Consider the following 18803-nt stretch of genomic DNA (forward strand, 5'->3'; position numbering starts at 1 on the left):
GGAATACAACTCAGTAATCCTCACCCCACCCACTTTTGCTCTTGCTCTGGCTACTAGAACATGCTCTCGCCATCCTCTGTATCAACTGTCTAGACACAAAGGAATGAGGGGTAAGGAATGATCTGCAGTGGTTTTATCTGAGGCCAAAGTCAGACCTTGCTGTGTTGTTATTTTAACACACATTTTTTGTGAGTTATTATTGTTAACCAATACACCAGAGACATCGCACAGAAATATCTGACAGTTACAAAACTTTATAAAAGGGCTTATTTATCCAATAGATTGTAATAGCTTCTGTTTAGCTTAAATTGGTGTTTTTTATTTTATTCCCTCAATTTAAGATATATGTAACTAGTTCACAGTATGGCATAAATAACTGAAATGTTTCTGTTTGAAATGACAAAACCTTGTGTGAGTAATAAGGAGTACAGAAAAGCACCTGAAACTACCACATGTATCTTTGGGCCAGATTGTACTTTGAGTTACCCGAAGGTAAATCTGGAGTAACTATTGCCATCAATAGTGTACTCCAGATACCAGTAGAACTTCAGGATGGAACCTGGCCAGTTGTTTTCATTCCTACAATTACAAAATACCTATTTTCAAATATGGATTTGATTTTCTTCAATATTTTATGAAAACAACTGGTTTCAGGCAAAGTCCTTGTAAGCCAAGCTCCCGTCCAGAAAACACTCTTTTTTCCTTTTAACATCATAATATTAACTCTTCTTCCCATCCTCCTTCAAAACAAGGGGATTAAAATGGGCATGTCGATAGACCCTTAACTACTGTGACACAAATAGTGTCATTATGATACTATTCCCTGGCACACAAGAAGAGCAATTTGTGCAAACTGTAGTTTACCCATCACTATAGCAATAGTTGCTATATTTTCCTCTGCTCATAACAGGTATAAATCTAAAACAGAACATCCAAACTACAGCCACACCCTGAGGAGAGAAGTCAGGATGCTTTGTTACAAGTCATTCATAACTCAAACATAACCTGCATCATTAAAAAGCATTGGATTCCTCTCTTTGGCTTCCATCCTACCTGCTTTGTTCTTTTTGCAAACCAGACAATCGACTAGTATTTCCTAAGCATCAGTCTTTTTTCCCCATTTAAAAAAAATAGGGTTTAATTGTCTTTCTTCCCCAAACAGAAGGATCTTAATTATGCTTCACTCAATGGATGTTCTTTAGCCTTCCCTCAACGCAACAGAATGGTTGATAGATTTACTGTCATTGACTTGAGTAGTGTAAGAAAAAATTTAAAAAATAAAACAAAACCAAAAAGAGGCATTAAGTGAAACAATGTTTAATTGCTGTCCTGTTTGTGCTTTTTGTTTTTGGGTTTTTTTGGAAACTGCTGCATTTTCTATCTGTAGGAGCTCAACTTTTAACTTTGCAATTCTCATTCCATTTTCCCTACAATGATATTAAAATGCTTGTAAGAAAGCAATGGCAGCTTTAAATGCTTGTAAGAAAGGAATGATAACTTTGAAATATTCACACCCAACACCATTTTGATTAAAGAAAGAACTCTGTTTTTAATAGTTGTGGGGTTTTTTGATCATTAAAAAAGTTTTAACCTGCATAGCAATCATTTCAAAAATAATTATTTAATGTTCCATAATGAAACTGTACACAACCTAGTCTTGAACGACAGAAGCCTGTGAGGTGGTTTTTGAAGCAGTCCAGCACAATGATTCCTTGGAGCCACACAAATCTGCTTTCCATTTGTATGTGTTTTTGTCCTTGGTACAGTCTGACCCCAAATGTCAGTGGATCTGCACTGGGGATGGAGAACAGATCAGTCCCCTCAGCAGGGCTCCTCAAAGTCGTTCAATGTCACGATATTTCTTCCTCAGGATGGAGACCTGATCTTTAAAGAGGACAGGGTCAAGCCTCATCTGAGAATGGATCAGCGGCATATAGCCAAACCAGCTGGCGAAAGTGTTCATGCAGCTCTGCCGTTGGGCAAAATGATCTGGGTCAGCCCAGCGGGAAGCCCTGGAAGTCTGGATGGAGAGAAAGGAAATGCTAAGTAATCATGTCAACAACACTGTGTAAATGGTAGGAGGTGCAATGGTACTGAGGCTGTGCTTTCAGGTGATCTCAGCACCTAATCTAAGAGGCTGGCTCTAAAACCTCAACTCTGGGCTGACATTTGTAAGAAATACATACTTTGTAGCCATATTTCAAGTCATATGGATCAAATTCTGACATTAGTAACAGCCGGATAACTTATTATTGCTTATTATTCATATTACTGAGGTGCCTAGGAGCCTGAATCACGGACCAGGACCCCATTGTGCCAGGTGCTGTACAAACAGAACAAAAAGACAGTCCCTGCCCCAAGGGACTTACAGTCTAAATGTAAGGCAAGAGACAGATGGATACAGACAGACGGATACAGACAGACGGGGGAGTACTAGGAAATAATGAGACAATATTGGTCAACATTTTAGACAGTGTGTTCCTTCACCTTTTGGTTTATGATGATCATTAGGCTTGTTTAGAACAGAAATACCTCTGTTTCAGAAATCTCCTGAAATATGTCAATGTATTACTCTAGAATCTCTCTTTATTTCAACCCAATCTCCAGAATATTTTTGATAGCAGAGAAGAAAACATTACCACCTCCCTCAAAAAGCCAAGCCACTGATGGTTCATTTGAACAGCTAATTGTGCAACCCTCAAGCTATATTCCAACACGTATCATCAATGGACACAAAGTGTTCATGTTAGAGCTTCAAGATGGCCCAAGAGCCCCCAAGCTAACGCCCCAATCCAGGTCCCACAGTGGTCCATGTCAGTTGGAGGAGGCCATAAAACGCCCAATCCTGGGAGTTGATGTTGGAGTTAATTTGAGCGCAGAATGCTGAGCACGTCACAGGGATTGAGCCCTAAGAGGTGAACGCTGTAAAACTGTTACGGTTTGTCAGATCAAAAATTCATTTTGAGGGTCCACTCCTGCAACTCTCATGCATGAGTAAATCCACTGAGTTCATGAGTTCAGTGGAACTTCTTCATGCAAAAACTCACTAAGGTGTGCAGGTGTCAGCAGGACCATGGCTTAATATTGCCTAAAAATAAATGGCCATGACTGTGCTCAGATAGCCCGGTGGATGGAGCCAGCACAATACACTTCGATAGATAAATAGAGAAAATAAACTGGAATCACAGAAACGGTTACATTCGATCACCTCGTGCTAGTAACACTTCTCAAAATTAGTATGAAAGCCACATTTCGTATTTATTTAAAATACTTACAGCCTTATTTTCAGAGATTCTGAGCATCCACCACTCCCATTAAGGTCCAGAGCAGCTATGGGTACTCTGCACCTCTGAAAATCAGTTCCCAAAAGCTTTGAAGGAGTTGTTATTCTCAATTTGGAAAATAATGAACCTAACTGTATATAGGGACCTACTCAATCCAAAACAATTCTTTGAAACAGACTAAGTACTCAGAAAGTGCCATTCAAATCTATTTTGTTCCATTTCTCATGTGTCTGCATGACACTTTATTTTTTGTTTGTACTACTATTTTTTAAAACAGCGTAAACCCAGAGTGTGTTCATTAAATGTTAAGACTGCGATAGAGTCAGGAAAATGGCCAGTTTAACTCAAACAGTGGAATATAATGTGTACTAATTCTAGACACTTGATTATATATAATCACAACAGGGCAGGCTAGGAAAAGTGCGTGCTGGAGAATTATAGAAGACATTTTAGCCATTAGCATTGAATTTCCATACGACTATCAATCAGTGTCACAACCTTAAGATTCTGTTATGTTAATTTTTTATTTGTCTTTCAAGGGATTATGAACATGGACCATTCAATTCCCTGTAGCTATAGGAACAACTTGTTTTAGGAAGACAAGTGTAGTTCATGGTTCACTTACATCACCATCTACTGCAAAGTCAAGCCTGAGTGTAGTCTGAACTGAAGAGACAAAATACAGCTCTGTGGACAAGTGAAACTCAGAGAGCAGAAGCTATCTTCTGAATGGTGCTGATGGAGGCATTTTGCCCGTGTGGCCCTCCTGGGTGCTTCAGTGAGCTCATTAATGAGGGGTACCTGCAGCACCAGAGCACTGACTTGTTAGTACTAGTTAATACAACAACTGGAGCCATGGTTATGCCCTCATCCAACTCCCATCCTTCCTCTTTGGTGTTCTGTACTGATGGCAGTGCTGGTCTTCTTTCTTCCCTCCAACACTGTAGCAGCACTGATCATAGGCTGTCTCCTGCACAAATACGCGGGAGACTCTCTGTGTCCTCTACCCCCATAGCTCACTTACGCAAAGCAGGAACAACAGAACGCCATGCTTGCAAAGTTTCCGTGTTATAAAAGGTATTCTTTTCAGGAGGCAGGATCCTTAACTAGAACCTGGAAAGGAAAATCTGCTCACTATGGAAACTAATTCTAAAATACATCGTTCGCCTAGGAACTACAGCGGCTATTGATCATCCTGTGTCAGCAATGAGACAAATATAACGGCATGTGGATGGTTCTTCCTTATCTCCTTAAGGAAGCAACTTGAAATATACATTTAAAAATAACAACTGACATCTGTTGTGACCCAGCTGAAGAACACTGCTCCAAGTCACATGGATTTTATTTTTATTTTTAACGTCTTTAAAAACATATTATTTTTAAATAGCACAGAGACTGCTCCGTACATTACATTCATTTAAAAAACCCTTTGGAACATTACAATAGGCTTGCACCTAAACTATTAATTAGAAAACTGGAGTTCTTTTAACTGAAATTCAGCAGTCATGATATCTGTGGCATGAGTTTTACATCACCATGAATAATTAAAGCAATATGGGAAAATGAGGGAGAGGACGTTGCATTCCACAGGCAGATACTTGCCATCTCTATAGTTGGATTTGCCTTTGGTTCACTGAAAACATTCCCAGCTCCGTTTACGATTTTATCAAAGAAGGAATCATGAAAAATCAAGCAGAGTTCCATGCAGCCCAGAGGTCTCCTACAAAACGTGTCTGGTCAGGAAACTAAAGGTGATTTTACCAAGACGATTCAATAGATCAAACATGCTCTAGACACATACCTGCCCCATCATGGTCTCTTTATATTGTTTTTTCTGTGTTACTTTGATTGGAGGCAGTTTTGTCACAGCGGACACCAAAAAATTCATTAGAATATCCTCACAATTAGCCAGTTGGTCCACCATATTCTTCAGGCTGGCAGGCAGGTAATGAGTGTACAAGTAGTGATAATATCTGGAAAGCCAACAACAGGGGCATTAATACAAGTCTTTCTCTTACTGGGGCATATGGATTCCACAGGATTCGAATCCCCGTTGAGCCCTTAACTCACTGTGTGACCGTGGGCACGTCATGGGACCTTTGTTGCTCATCCTCCAAACTGGAAAAGTGGGGAGGAAAAAGCAGGACCTCAGTGATACCATGAACTAAGCTATTAGGGATACAAGAATTAAAAACACCACGGTGCCTCTCACAATTAGTTGCAAAGAAATTGGGTTGACTTCAAATCTTAAACAAGATAATGCAAGACTAGTATTCGGTTCACCCCTCATGCATTGAGGTAGCCAAGGTGGGTAACTGTAACGAAGAACATGTGGAGGCAAGAAAAAGCAGCAGGTGTGGTTGGAGAGAAGAGGGAATATGGCCTAATAAGGCCTTCACAATAACAGTTCAGATTATTCTGCTGAGACCTAAATAAATCTAGATCCCATTTTAACTGGTGCCTGTTTCCTCCTTTGTGGGGAGTGGATCAGATACAGCGGTATAGTTTGACTGCTTATTAAATGCTAAGAGAAGTCCCCTATGTAGCTCCGTTCTACTGAAATGGTTATGTGAATTCTCTCCAATACACTGTGCCGAAACTGCAAGGTGTCACTGCACTAAAGATCCAAGTGTGGCTGGAAGAATTAGCAGGTCGACTGTCCATGACAGTCAGCTACCAGAAACCCATAGTCAGTCTGGCAGTCACCTTCACTCCTCTACACTAGAGGCCATTTAGCCCAAAGAGTTTAATGAATTTGGGGCTTCTTTGAAGTATATAATTACTGATGTGAAAAAGAGCAGTTAGACTGCCGCAAAATACAAGTGGCTTCAAAAGAGACCTAGTGAACACAGTTATAATCACCAGAGCCCCAGAGCCAAACTGGGAATTTAAACCATTTCCCTATAAACAGAGTAGCTCCATCTATTCTTTACCTAGGTTTCCAATAGGATTTTCTTTCTTTTCTTTTATTTTTTTTGTTGTTGGAGGGGAGACCAGAGTTCCTTTTCGGGGGGAGGAAATGATAAGATTTTCATTCCTTCTTTCAGTCAGAAACAAATTTGTTCACCACCTTTAACAATAACAATAAAAAGATAGAAAGATGCTCTGGTTTCTTACTTGTGGTAAATAGCAGCTCCTGTCAATACCATGGAATAGTCATTAGTCCATTTAGATGTATAGCCCCATCTCTCCTTAGTATTATCCCAAAAGTGACTGCGAGCAGGGTATCCTACAATCCTCTCTGGAAAGCTCTGCCATACTGTAAAGGCAAAATCCACCTGCAGGCAAAGACACGTGCCAAATGAATAATCAAAGAGTTTCAGTAATTGTCAACAAAACAAAATATTATCTTGCCACTAATTCATAATTCAAACTCTTGGAACTGTTGCAAAACATTCATTCTGTATATTCATCAGTAAATTAAAGTGACTGCTTGACATTTTGCCCTATAATTATGCACATTTACATTTTTTTCTGTTAAAGGAAGTCGAGAGTGCTGCAGCATTACATTAACATTTTGCAGGCGTGCCCTTTACAAATCAAATCTTTTCACATAGAACTGTATACGTGTGTGTATTTACACTTCTATGCCGGGGTGGCCAAACTATGGCTCATGAGCCACATGCAGCTCTTTTACAGTTAAAGTGCGGCTTGCAGAGCCCCCTATGCCCCCTTCCTCCTGACCCCATTCTCCGCCTACCAGACTGGGGTGGAGATCTCGGAGCTTCTGCCCTGCAGCAGGGTGGTGGGGTGAGAGGATTCTTCCCAGCGGGAAGGGGTCAGTAAGTTTGGCCACCCCTGTTCTATGCCACAGCATATCCCCTCATCATGCATCTTTAAGCATCTCAACTTTTTCTGTGCACTAATTCCATGTTACCAACCCAAAGCATTTAAAACTCATAAGTCAGGAGCTCCAAAAATGAGATTGGCTAAAATATCATGAGTTGTTTTTTTTTTTTTAAATGCATTTGGGGTCCTATTTATTTTCCTTCTGTTTTTTTCAGCTTTTACAATACACTTGGGGTCATGTTTTTAACTGTTCCTTTGCAGCCATGAGTCCTACAAACGTACTAAAAAAGATGAGATTCTCATGTAGATAATATGACTCCAGGAACTGGGGCTTTATGAAAAATAATATCAGGAGCCTCATGATAAAATTGTGAGAGCTGGCAATACTGCTAACTCCTCTTTGCTATGACAACTTTAATATCTCAATCTTTAAGCACAGAAAGGATGGCAGGAAGAAGAAAAAGGCGAGCAAAAGCCTACTATAAATACCCAGGTCAAAAACCATGTAAAGCTATTGAGCTACACCTCAGTTCCAAACCATTTATCTTCACTGATGCCTGAAGTTCAGCCTAGACTCAGCCAAAACTTTGCCCCAAAAACCTCTCAATGAACCTTTCAACAAACACCAGAGTTGTGGTTTAAGGAGTCAAATATATTTCAGGTATAGTACAATATTGTGTTAGAACAGTTACATTTCCTTGTAATTATTGCCAGAGCTCTTTCATTTACAAATTATTGTGTGAAAGAGAAGAGAGAGAGATGTATTGGAACATGCAGTTAGAGGCGCTCTATTCTTTCAAGTTGTTTCAAGGAACATGGACCAACTGGAAAGACAATGCAGATAAACTTCTTGTGATAATGATTTGAATGAGATCAAAACTAACACATCAAAGTGCTAAGGTTCATCTTAAGGACCTTTCCCATAAAACCTGACATTTTCTTTAGATGAGTTTGAGAATCTCAGGTTAAGAAAAATAAGAATAAACCATCTACATCTACAAATTACTACTACTACTACTAATACAGCTAATGGCCTCACTCATGTATTGTTTAAATATCTGTCCTTGTAATAGAAAGAGGCATTAAAACAAGCTGAGCTCCCTAGGAGAAGACAAGAGCTACGGTTTATCTCCTTAAAACACTCCTCGTCCTAGATAATTTTAAGCAGCATTACCACTCAAGCTGATCAGTGGAAAAAAGCAACCAGGCTGCCAGTCACTTCAATCCCCATACATTTCCGACCCATACTGACTTCTAATTACTTCTCATACAAATATCCCTCCAAGCAGCACTTTTGGGCTGCTATCCTTGGAAATGAAAACAAGAGAAATAAGGCTACATTTCATTATGAACAAAAAACCTTTATTATCATTAGCGCTGAGCAAAGAGTGGAAAACGTGTCTGGTGAATCACACTTGAAATGTCAGCTTGACTGTGCTTGTGAATTTTTTGCTTGCTTTCCCTAGGATGAACACTTGTGAAAAGTGGATTTTAAGTACAAATGTTAGCTGAAAGAGTATGCTGAACTCAACAATTCTTTGCTACGTTTGAAATGCAGTTTGGGTTTATTTACATAAGCCATCCAATCAGGGAACAGAACCAATATCAAGGCCCCGATCCTGAAAAGAGAACCATGCAGTTAACCCCTGCCATCACGTGTGGTCCTACTGAAGTCAATGGGACTCTACCTAGGTTCAGAGGCCTGCCCACATATTTGCCATTGCAGGACAGGGGTCCATGGAGCTTACTCTCACACAGTGTGAATTTTGATATTTGCACTTTTGCAGCAAGTTATTCAGAGCAGGGAAAATGCTGTGAAGAAATTCACAAATTGTTTCACAAAACAAACAAACATTAAAATTCTGTTTAAACATTAAAAAAAGGGGCCAAATTCAGTGAAAACCGATTTGTTGCAAATTATTTGCTTTGTGTAACCAAAAAAAGGGTCAATGATTTAGGATTACAGCCACTAAAAGGGGGGCTGATGGGGTGGGAAGGGGAAGAAAAAACACTGCTGTAGTACCTTGCAGGAGACTTTTGGTAAAATTCTGGCTCCAACAAAATCAGTGCAAGTTTTGCCATTAACTTCAATGGGGCTAGGATTTCACACGGTCTTGAGCAAGAATCTTGAGCCTCAGGCCAATGCATGCAGTCTCCTTTGGAGAACGCTGGACTTTACACACGTTATCTCACAGAGGCTTCATTCTTCCTAATCTGGCAGGCATGGCTAAGGTGTGGCTGAGGGCAAATCAGGCCCACTGCTCCTCACTTCTACAATACAGAAGTGCAGCACATGGAGACTACAGTGGCCTCCACACGGATCAACTGAAGGGCAGTATGCTGGGATATACTGGCGAGGAGGTTACCTGAAATATGATCCTCTGAGGAAAACTGGGTGTGGTCTTAAGGTTTATGGCAAGCTGCCAATGCAGCACCTAGTCTGGCAAAACTTTGGCATCCCTGCCCTAACGTAAGCAGTAATAGCATCATCTAAAGGGCCGCTTTTGACAATAGTAAGAGCAGCTCTATGGGGCAAGTGGGGAGAAGGAAATGGTTACGAACCTGATGAAGGAGAGGAAAAGGAATAGAAAACTGAAAAGAAAATAAAGTCTCCAAGCTTTTCAATAGCCACCATTAATAATGTATTCCCGATATATTTGCTTCTATATAAACCGTCGTTAGTCTCCTCTGTGGTTTTCAGGGCAAGGTTCCAGAAATCAATACTCATCCCAGTTGTAAAAATTGGTTTTCTACAGAATATTTCCTTTCTTTCGTGCAATCTTGCTCCGGGCACAAATGCCTCAACGTCTGAACCAGCATGCATCTCCAGCTCTACGGTACAGTGATACAGTTAGCGTGTGTGTGTGTGTGTGTGTGTGTGTGTGTGTGTGTGTGTGTGTGGGAGAAAATCAAAACACTTGTACCAAGGCAGAAATACTGTCTTAGAAGCAGAAATAATGTTCCATCTTTGACGTACCCCACGCTCCCCTAATGTGAGGAACCATGATCAGCAGAGTGGAAAGATAATGCTAAAACAGACTGCTTTTAGCTGTCTGCACCTGCCTATGTTACTAAAATGATAAAGAAGGGAAGAACTGCATGCTAACAATGCCAATTAACCATGAAAAAAATGCTCTCCTGCTGGCAGGTGGCGGCAAGACTTCTGAGACAAATGCAGTACATTAAATACCTGGGGTGTGAGTGGGAAACATTATAAACACACACGCTCTGGCAAACAGGTCCTAAGAAGAAGGGAGGGCATCAAGCTAGAAAAGCTGCAGAGATTTCAAGAGGACAGGTCTCACCTCAGTGGTTGAAAGCACGGTGTCCTCATCGAGGCTTAGCACTGCGTCTGTGACTATGTTGTCATAAGGTAGGAAACGACTGCTCATAACCTGTGGTTTCAAAGAGAGGGGTGAGAAGGAAATTACTTGAGACACTCATTTCCAAGGGAAGGGGAAAATAACACTTCTGCATATTCTATTTTATTCTTCATTCTTATTTCCTTTCGTCTGTGGCACATCATACATCTTTATCTGATAGGAAGAATTGCTCAGCTCAAGGGTGAAAGGCTGTCATTTTCCATCAGCCCGGCAGTCAGCTTATACCTTGTACCTGAGGAATTAATTTCTTAGCAGATCTGTCTCTCTTGAGCTGGCTGCCTTCCTCCAAAACCCAAACTGTAGCTGCATCTGCTGAGAACCAGACAGACACGGGGTTCCTCAGTGCTGACACCTGTCTGGTAGCTAGAATTGTCCCTCCCTCCCCAACCCCATAGCATGAGGAGAATAGAAAATGAAGTGCTCAGAGAGACCTTGTACCTCTAACAGGGCCATTCTGTTGGGAAGCTAATGCCCCATCTTGCATCTCAGGCCTTGTCTACACACAAAAGTTGTACTGATTTAACTGTAACGGTATAATTAAAGAGGTACGACCCTCCATGTGTGGATGGAATTATACTGGTATAAAAGTGTTTATACAGATATAGCTATTCCTGTGTGGGAAGAAGAATAAGCTATAACAGGTAATAGGTATCTTGATGCAGGTATAACTGCATCCACACATGGAGGGTCGTACCTCTTTAATTATACCATTACAGTTAAATCAATACAACTTTTGTGTGTAGACAAAGGCTGGGATGCAAGGTGGGGTCATTAGCTTCCCAACAGAATGTCCCTGTTAGAGGTACAAGGTCTCTCTGAGCACTTCATTTTCTATTATCCTCATGCCATGGGGTTGGGAAGGGAGGGACAATTCTAGCTACCAGACAGGTGTCAGCCCTGAAGAACCCCCCATCTGTCTGGTGTACCATTATGACCACATTGTATCAGTATGATTACATCGGTAAGAAGAAAAAAATCACACTCCTAACTGACATATTTATACTGGTACAAAATGTGTGTGTAGACCAGGTTTGTAATGCTAACCTGGGATATGTCTCAGTGTAATGGGAACTAGATGTGGGGGGAGGGGGAAAGAAGATGATGACAACAAAAGGGGGAATCTATTAGGTAATTTTTGGTCCCCAATTCCAATGGAATCTAAGCTTCTTTTGAGTACCGAAAAATGGATATAAGAACACTACAGAGACATTCTCTCTCTCCCCCTCCTTTTCCAGCCAGTAGGAAAAATAGCTTGATTAGTTTATAGATTGTGTGTGTGTGTGTGTGTGTGTGTGTGTGTGTGTGTGTGTGTGTGGGGGGGGGGGGGGGGGGTTTGAGAGTGAGTGGCCTCCCTCTAACAGATACCCTCGGGGCCTGTCTCTTTATTATACTTTGGCAACACTTGTACAGCTTGTCATGCCAATAAAGCATTACTGAATCGCAGTGTGTGTGTGCAAAGATCATTGAATGAAAACTAAGATGAAAAGATGGTTTTTGCAATTAGCTCTGGAAGCACACAATGAACTCATGGGGACGTGAGTTCCACTGTCTTGGCTAGCTCCATCTTCTACACTTCTACCCAACTGTCATTTTTTGAGTGGAACTTAGCTATCATGGGAGGTCATGGTTGGGAAGGAAGGGGCAATCTCATAGGTAGCCACAGTTATTCCTGTGGAGGGCTATCAATAATAGAACAGAATTCAAACTAGGTTGTGTGTTAAATGGGAAACCAGTACAGAAAGTGAAAGAGAGAAGATTGTTTTTCCCATATATTAGTGTCTATTAGAAATCCTCTATGGAAACCAATCCCATGCAATTAAATACTTTTGCTGTTCTTATAGTTAAAGAACAGAAGAAGTCAGGAAATCAGAATTCTGTTCCTGACTCTTTTACAGACCTGCTGTGTAAGCTTCAGCTAGTCACTAATTTTTATCTGTATCTCAGTTGTGTCAGCTTTAAAATGGGTGCAATAATGCTTCTTTGTTTCACAGGAGTGCTGTGAGGCTTTGGGATCCTTGGATGGAAGGCTCAAGAGAAATGCCAGCTATGAAAAGTAGGTCCTTTGTTAGATTGTTGGAGTGCATAAAGCAGTTCAGCCAGACTTGTGTAAACAAACAGCTCTTCTGGTTCAGAAGCCATTTGGTACCTGATGTGATATTAGAAAGGCAAGATGTCCACTATAAACACACCTTTGGGAACTCAGAAGACTGGTTTATAATGTAAACAGCACCCAGGACAGTTTCTTCACATGTTTAGAGACCCCTTCCCCTCCCCTTCCCCCCCCCCCCCATGAACCCTCCACCCCCTTCCAGGCAATTCTAAAAGTATGAAAATAGAGAAAAAAGCCCACAATGTTCACCGTGCTCAGAAATCCCCACACAGCAGCAGCCTATCTTAGCTGAGCAGCAATTCCCTTGGCGCTGTTTACATGTCCAGTGACTAAGGCAGAACTATTAGCTGCCAGCTTAGCGGTGCCCTGACTTTCCCCTTGTTAAACCTCCTGGGGAAAAGAGCAAAGATGAGGCGTAAAAATTCACAATAGGATTTTTACAGCCAAAGCAGCTAAAACGTCACATTGTGAACTCAGGGTGAAAGAAAGATGATAAAAATCACAGACTGGCCCAGGCCAGATGCCTCGGTTCTGACTTACAACATTAGTATTAGAGAGAGATAATGAAGAATGGGGTTGATTCACCACTGTTCTGCTCTGGGTGTATCATTGGCACGCGAGCAAAGCAGGCACAAAATATTCTCACCTGGTAGCAGTATATCCCCACTTTGCACTTGTGCCAATGACTGTGCCAATGGCAGAATTTTTTTTCTCCCCCACTTTATTGTCTTCTCATGACCAGTCAACTATCCTTGGAAAGCCCCTGGGTTCCCAGACTGTCCATAAATCTGCCCATCCTCTCCTTGCTTACAGCCCTAAAAACAGCTCCTTCTCACAAGCTGGTGGAGAACACAAGCTACCAATTTCTCTGGGAGCCTAATTTCCAAATGTGAACACAGACTCAGGGTCCTCAAATCCTGTGTCAGAACACCCAGACTAGCATTTGGGTGCATTATTAATTTAATGCACCCGCTTTCTAACAGGCATGCAAGCTTAGCACCTCCTCTTCAGGTGGCCACATTTGAAAACTGTGTCCCTTACACCACTCTCAGACTTGCGGCACTGGCCACATTGATCAATAACAGATGTGATGAGAGGACAAACTTCATGCACTGAACCTTCATTAGATGGTGAGTCTGCAACACATTGGTGCAAGAGATAAAGTAAAGGGACATCACCCATCTGTCGCCACAAAACATTTGCTAGCAAACGTCAGGCAAAGCATCCTCTCCAGCTGGAGAAGTGAGTACCCAGTCACATTGCAGCATTCATGCAATCCTTGTTCATCTCTCCACCTACCTTGCTCTCCCCTTCGATGACTATGACAGGCACAGCAGTGGCAGGCCAGCGGTGTTTGGCTGGGAGGGGTTTATCACAATTCCACAAAACAATAATCTGAAAGGAATATTGACCTATGGTGTTAGACATGTAGGGGTACACGTAGGGGTCTGTGGAGTTCAAGCCTGAAGTACCCTGAGTTTCAAATGGATTCAACATGAGCAACACGATCAAATTAATGTCCAGCTGGCATAAAAATAACACCCCCCCCCCCCACCCCACCCCGGTTACTCACCCACCCTGACAATAAATTCTACGTCCCCTCAGACAAACGCTGTCTGAACAGGAAACCAGACAGTCTCTAGCCTCCCTCAGAAGGGTGTCACTGATTTACTTGGGAAGTCATTAAACACTAAAGCACTTGTGACTCTCGGAAGGACAGGGCAGTCTTACAGCCTTCTTGTGATAGTATCAGTGGCGGTCAGAAGTCCAAATGCTGCTGAGATAAAGGGAGATAAGGAAGTCAATAGTCCTTTAGGCCTATTGACCCTTTTGTTATTTGTATCATAATATACCCTGTTCTTAAAGCACAGCTGTTACTTTAGCTCTCTTCACAAAATAAATGAGAATTTTTGTGATCATCTGTTTTCTATTTGTACTGAAGTTCGGAATTTTAATTCCCCACACATGCTAGTTAAGGTGACTGTAGCAATCAGAGACAATGAGGATCAAAGTTCAAACCAGGGATTTTGAAACAAGGAGTGACAAGACATGAAGTCAGTGAGGTTTTTGTTTCTATGATGGCTTTGACTCAAAAGCAATTGACAGCCACGGGGCAGGGCTCACCTGTGCACAGTACTGGGACTTGGCTACTGCAACCAGGAGCTTCAGCACAGGCTGAGATTGGGACACCAAGGGAGTTACTGCATGGATAACGGCAGTGAACTTGGAGGGGGGCTTGAGACCTGAAATGACAAATGAATACAAGCCGAATAAAGACCAAGCTGCCTTGTGTAATATAGATCAAAGAAGTCAGAGATGGAAAACCATCATTTAAGAACACAGGAATTGCCATGTTGGATCAGACCATCTCATCCAGCGATGCAATGGTGCTATCTCTGCGGCACCAGGTGCTCCAGAAGAGGGTGCTGTCTTTCTCACAACTCCCAAGATCTCTGAACGCACTCTCTATATTAGACAACCATGGCTTTGACATCCTTTCCTCTGCAATCTGGCTTTCTCCCACTTCGCTTCACAGAAACTAGCCTTGCCAAGTTCATCAGTTAAGTTCTCCTGGCCAAGTCTAAGGGCTTCCTCCCTCATCTTCATGCCACCTGATTTCTTTATTGTCACTGGTATAACTAATCACCCCTCCCCTTAGACTTCACGATGTACGCTGGCTTCTTGGTCCTCTCCAATAGCTCCATCTACTTCTCCAATGGTGCTTCTTTCTTCCCTCTGTTTCAGCATCCCTCAGAGTCATGTCCTTTGTCCTCTCCTTTTTCATCTACATCTTACCCAAGGGTGACCTCATCCACACATTGAGCTTCAACTATTATCCCTGAGTTGATGACTAACTATTCTGCCTGCCCATTGCTGAACAATCCCTCTCCATTCATACTTATAAGCCTGAAAGACTCTGTGCTATATGATTCCAGTCATCCTGCCACCCAGCTCATGTACTGGTGGTATATGGCAGGTCCTATCTGCTTCCTCCCTTTACTACTGCTGCAAATACCATTTTTCCTTCCCCCTCACCCAGGCCCACAACCTGGGTGGCACAGTCATCTTTCTCTTCCCTAATCGGAAGTGTCATTGAATCCTCTTAGTTCTTCTTCCACAACAACTCAACATCCAACTTTTCCTTTTACACTGCAAGGGTGGTTCTTTGAGTACCCGGTCAGACCCATGCTGCTGGCACCAGAGTTGGAACCCTCTGGTATGCAGTGACTGTTGAGGCTGCAGGCATGTTCCCTTGCAGAATTTAACATTCAGTCTTTGATTAAATAAGGAGCCAGGGATCAAAGTCTTCTCAGTTCCTCCCACTCAGTCAGAACCCCTACTGTGACTCTGACTAAGTGGGGATGGAGGGTGGGGAATGTGGATCTATACTGACAATCTACTCACAGATCAACTGCTACTGGTGAATAATCTCTTTATTGTCTCTGAAAATTGTCAAGCAGAGCTAAGCAATGAATGTAAAATTGTTGCCAGGCAGTTTCCAGCTACTGATGTGCAACATAGTGATAACCAGAAAGTACAGGGAGGGCAAAGATTTGTTACAATATTCTCTGTAGGCAGCAGATATTAGAGGGAGCCATGATCTCTCATACTTATGGAGGTCAGTCAATTAAATTCCATCCAGCAGGGGGCAGTGTTTTGGAGGACACAGACAGGGTAAAACAAGAATATCAGAATATCAGATATTCCTGGTCAGCCATTTGCAGCACACCATCCAGACAATACACCAACAACACACCAACCAACAATACCCCAAAACGAGTGAGGTCCAGAAGCAAGGATTCACTCACCAAGACTAGCATAGTAGTAAGGAAAATCTCCCAGATATGAGGAATACTGTGGCAATACGAATAACCCTCCAGGATGTTTGTTCCATATTAAGCTGTTACGTGATATGTGCTTAAATATTCTGTCCTGAATAATCTGGAAAATAAGAAGGTAGTGATTTGTAAATAGGTTGTAATGGCCATCAGTAGAGTCTTCAGCAACTCAGGCGGACTGCAATCACTACACATTTTGTTAAAAGCAGTGACACAAATTATTTGGCATTCCTGTTTAATCTCTTTTTTTAAGATGACACCGAACCTATACACTTTTGCACAGTCTTGGCAGTTTGAAGTCCTGGATAACAGTATTCAAACTACCTCATTAGTCTCTGCGGACATAGGATCTTGCAATTCATTAGATTCTGCATTTAAAGTGAAATATTTTTTTGTTTAAAATCACTTGTCAGTTGCAAGCCTGATTTGTTTATTCTAGAGTTTACCATCCATGACTTGCATAAAATAATTAGCCAAGAATGGAATTACAAAAAAAAAAAAAAAAAAAAGAGTATTATTTTGAGATAATGAAAACTTTTAAAAACACAAAGACAGATTTCAAGCAAAACAGGTTAAGTTTTTTCCTTATTTTATAATTAAGTTATTATTTGACAAAGTGATTATCAAAATTATATCAGATCCCATACATATCTTATGGATACCTTTACTTAAGTTCCCATTTCACCCAACATGGAAAGAAATTTGAGCAACTACTGGTGTAAGCTCTTTGGAACAGAGAAAAGATATGTTTCTTTGTAACAGCCATTAGATGATCTATGAAACACAATCCACAGAATAACACTAACAATCCTATCTGTTTGCAATGATAAAACTATTCTATATACTGAAGGTGTATGCACACAAAATTTGAAAGCAAAAGCCACCCGTGTAGGAAGAGCAATCGATTGAGTTTGTTTTAGAGGTAAAGAGTCTGCAAAAGTATGTGGATTATGTGACATTTGGGTGATGAAGCAAATGAAGGAAGGCTGTCCCAAATGCTCATTTCCTAAAATATGGGAAACACTCAGAGACAATCTTAATGTTAAATTAGTAGCGTTTTCCAAGTGGAAATCAAGACTGTGTTGAAGTAAGTTACATTACACTAACAACTGCATCTCTAGATATTTCTGTTAATAGATGTAAATTTACATGCTTCAGCTCTGGGCTGTTTTGTGTGGGAAGGTGAGGGAAGGACAGTGACTGCCTTCTACCCCTCCTTTAATTTATGCCACTGAATGTAGCAAGAAACTAGAAAATGCAAAGAGAAACTAGAAAATGCATATCTTCTACCATCTGATGAAGAATTAGATAGAACTAGCTCCTCTGTCCCCCTGTCCCTGCTTTCTCAGATCTGATGCATAAACAGATAAGAAGTAGTCTGCACGTTTAGATGGTGAGGTTTTCATAGACTACAGTTTTCCACTGCTCTGGTAGCCGACAATGCTTCAGGGGAAACACATGGCTCACATTTGATGCTCTTTCAGTGTACACAGAGCAAAAAACAGTTTCATCTTGAAACAGACTCCTGATGCCATGCAACATATGCAACCTTTATGGCATGTGAGGCATACAAATCTTGCTGTTCTTCAGCAGGCTAGGGAGCCAACCTGTGGAATATCTCACATTTAACAGATGGCAGATTAATTTATGGCACTTCTGGCCAATGTAAGAATCCTTGCAGCTATAAGAATGGCATGGAGAAAAGAAAACTCGAAGAAAAGGAAATAGAAAATGATTAAAGGAATCATGAAGAGCTAATCAATTAAAATACAAAGCATATGGTAATTTGCTAAATGTATTGCAGAGATTTCTAAATACAGGTACCAGCTTTAGAGGCTCTCCAGTGATTATGGAACAAAGGCAGTTTAATAATGAGGAGGTTAGGCACTCTGGCTGGACCTGTCCACTCTATATGGAACGTGTTGCTGGCACAATAATTTTGCCCCCATCTCGCCATCTTATATTGTCCTATACGGGTTGTCTTGCCCGCATCACCATAGTGTCTGAGCGCCTCTCAGCAGTACACGTCTGTCACAGGGGGTTTGTTCTCTCTCTCCTCCTATTCCCAGCGGGAGAATTGTGTAAGCAGTGTAGGGCTGGTTTCTGTTTCTTCAGTTTCCACACTGCTCTTTGTTCCTATTGGAGAAGGGAGGTTGAAGAAGTGCGCCTTGCACTCGGAGCAGAAGATGGGGAGCTTTGTGATAGCCTTCCCTCCCTCCACAGTATCAACCTAGCCCCCCAGAGGAAGCTGCCATCTGCCCAGCCAAGCTTTGCCCTCGAGGCACAAAGTTCCATGGCACTCCAGAGCGGTGGAGGTATTCACCAAGGGTTTCATCCTGGAGATTTAGGTGATAACATGCGGGGCGGAGGCCATTGAACATCTTGAAGGTAAGACCTT

The 18803-nt window shown here is 41.6% G+C and overlaps 1 protein-coding gene across 2 annotated transcripts in view; it reads right to left on the bottom strand.

Annotated features, from left to right (window-relative positions):
* Nucleotides 1-1523: 1523 nt before the first annotated feature.
* The window catches only part of EXT1 (exostosin glycosyltransferase 1), a 228260-nt gene continuing 210980 nt past the window's right edge, over nt 1524-18803 (bottom strand). Inside the window, exons 5-12 of one of the 2 annotated variants that reach the window (XM_067530602.1) lie at nt 16376-16508; nt 14691-14809; nt 13866-13961; nt 10379-10468; nt 6402-6562; nt 6218-6286; nt 5086-5257; nt 1524-2020 (exon numbers count right to left, since the gene is read on the bottom strand). In XM_067530602.1, the coding sequence (XP_067386703.1) occupies nt 1835-2020; nt 5086-5257; nt 6218-6286; nt 6402-6562; nt 10379-10468; nt 13866-13961; nt 14691-14809; nt 16376-16508 (1026 nt within the window). In that variant the 3' untranslated portion in view covers nt 1524-1834. The remainder of the gene's footprint in view (nt 2021-5085; nt 5258-6217; nt 6287-6401; nt 6563-10378; nt 10469-13865; nt 13962-14690; nt 14810-16375; nt 16509-18803) is intronic. The other variant, XM_067530612.1, reaches the window with a different exon arrangement.

This window comes from Emydura macquarii, unplaced genomic scaffold, assembly GCF_026122565.2.
Source record: "Emydura macquarii macquarii isolate MOO-44397 ecotype Brisbane River unplaced genomic scaffold, CSIRO-AGI_Emac_v2 contig_369, whole genome shotgun sequence".
Lineage (NCBI taxonomy): Eukaryota > Metazoa > Chordata > Testudines > Chelidae > Emydura > Emydura macquarii.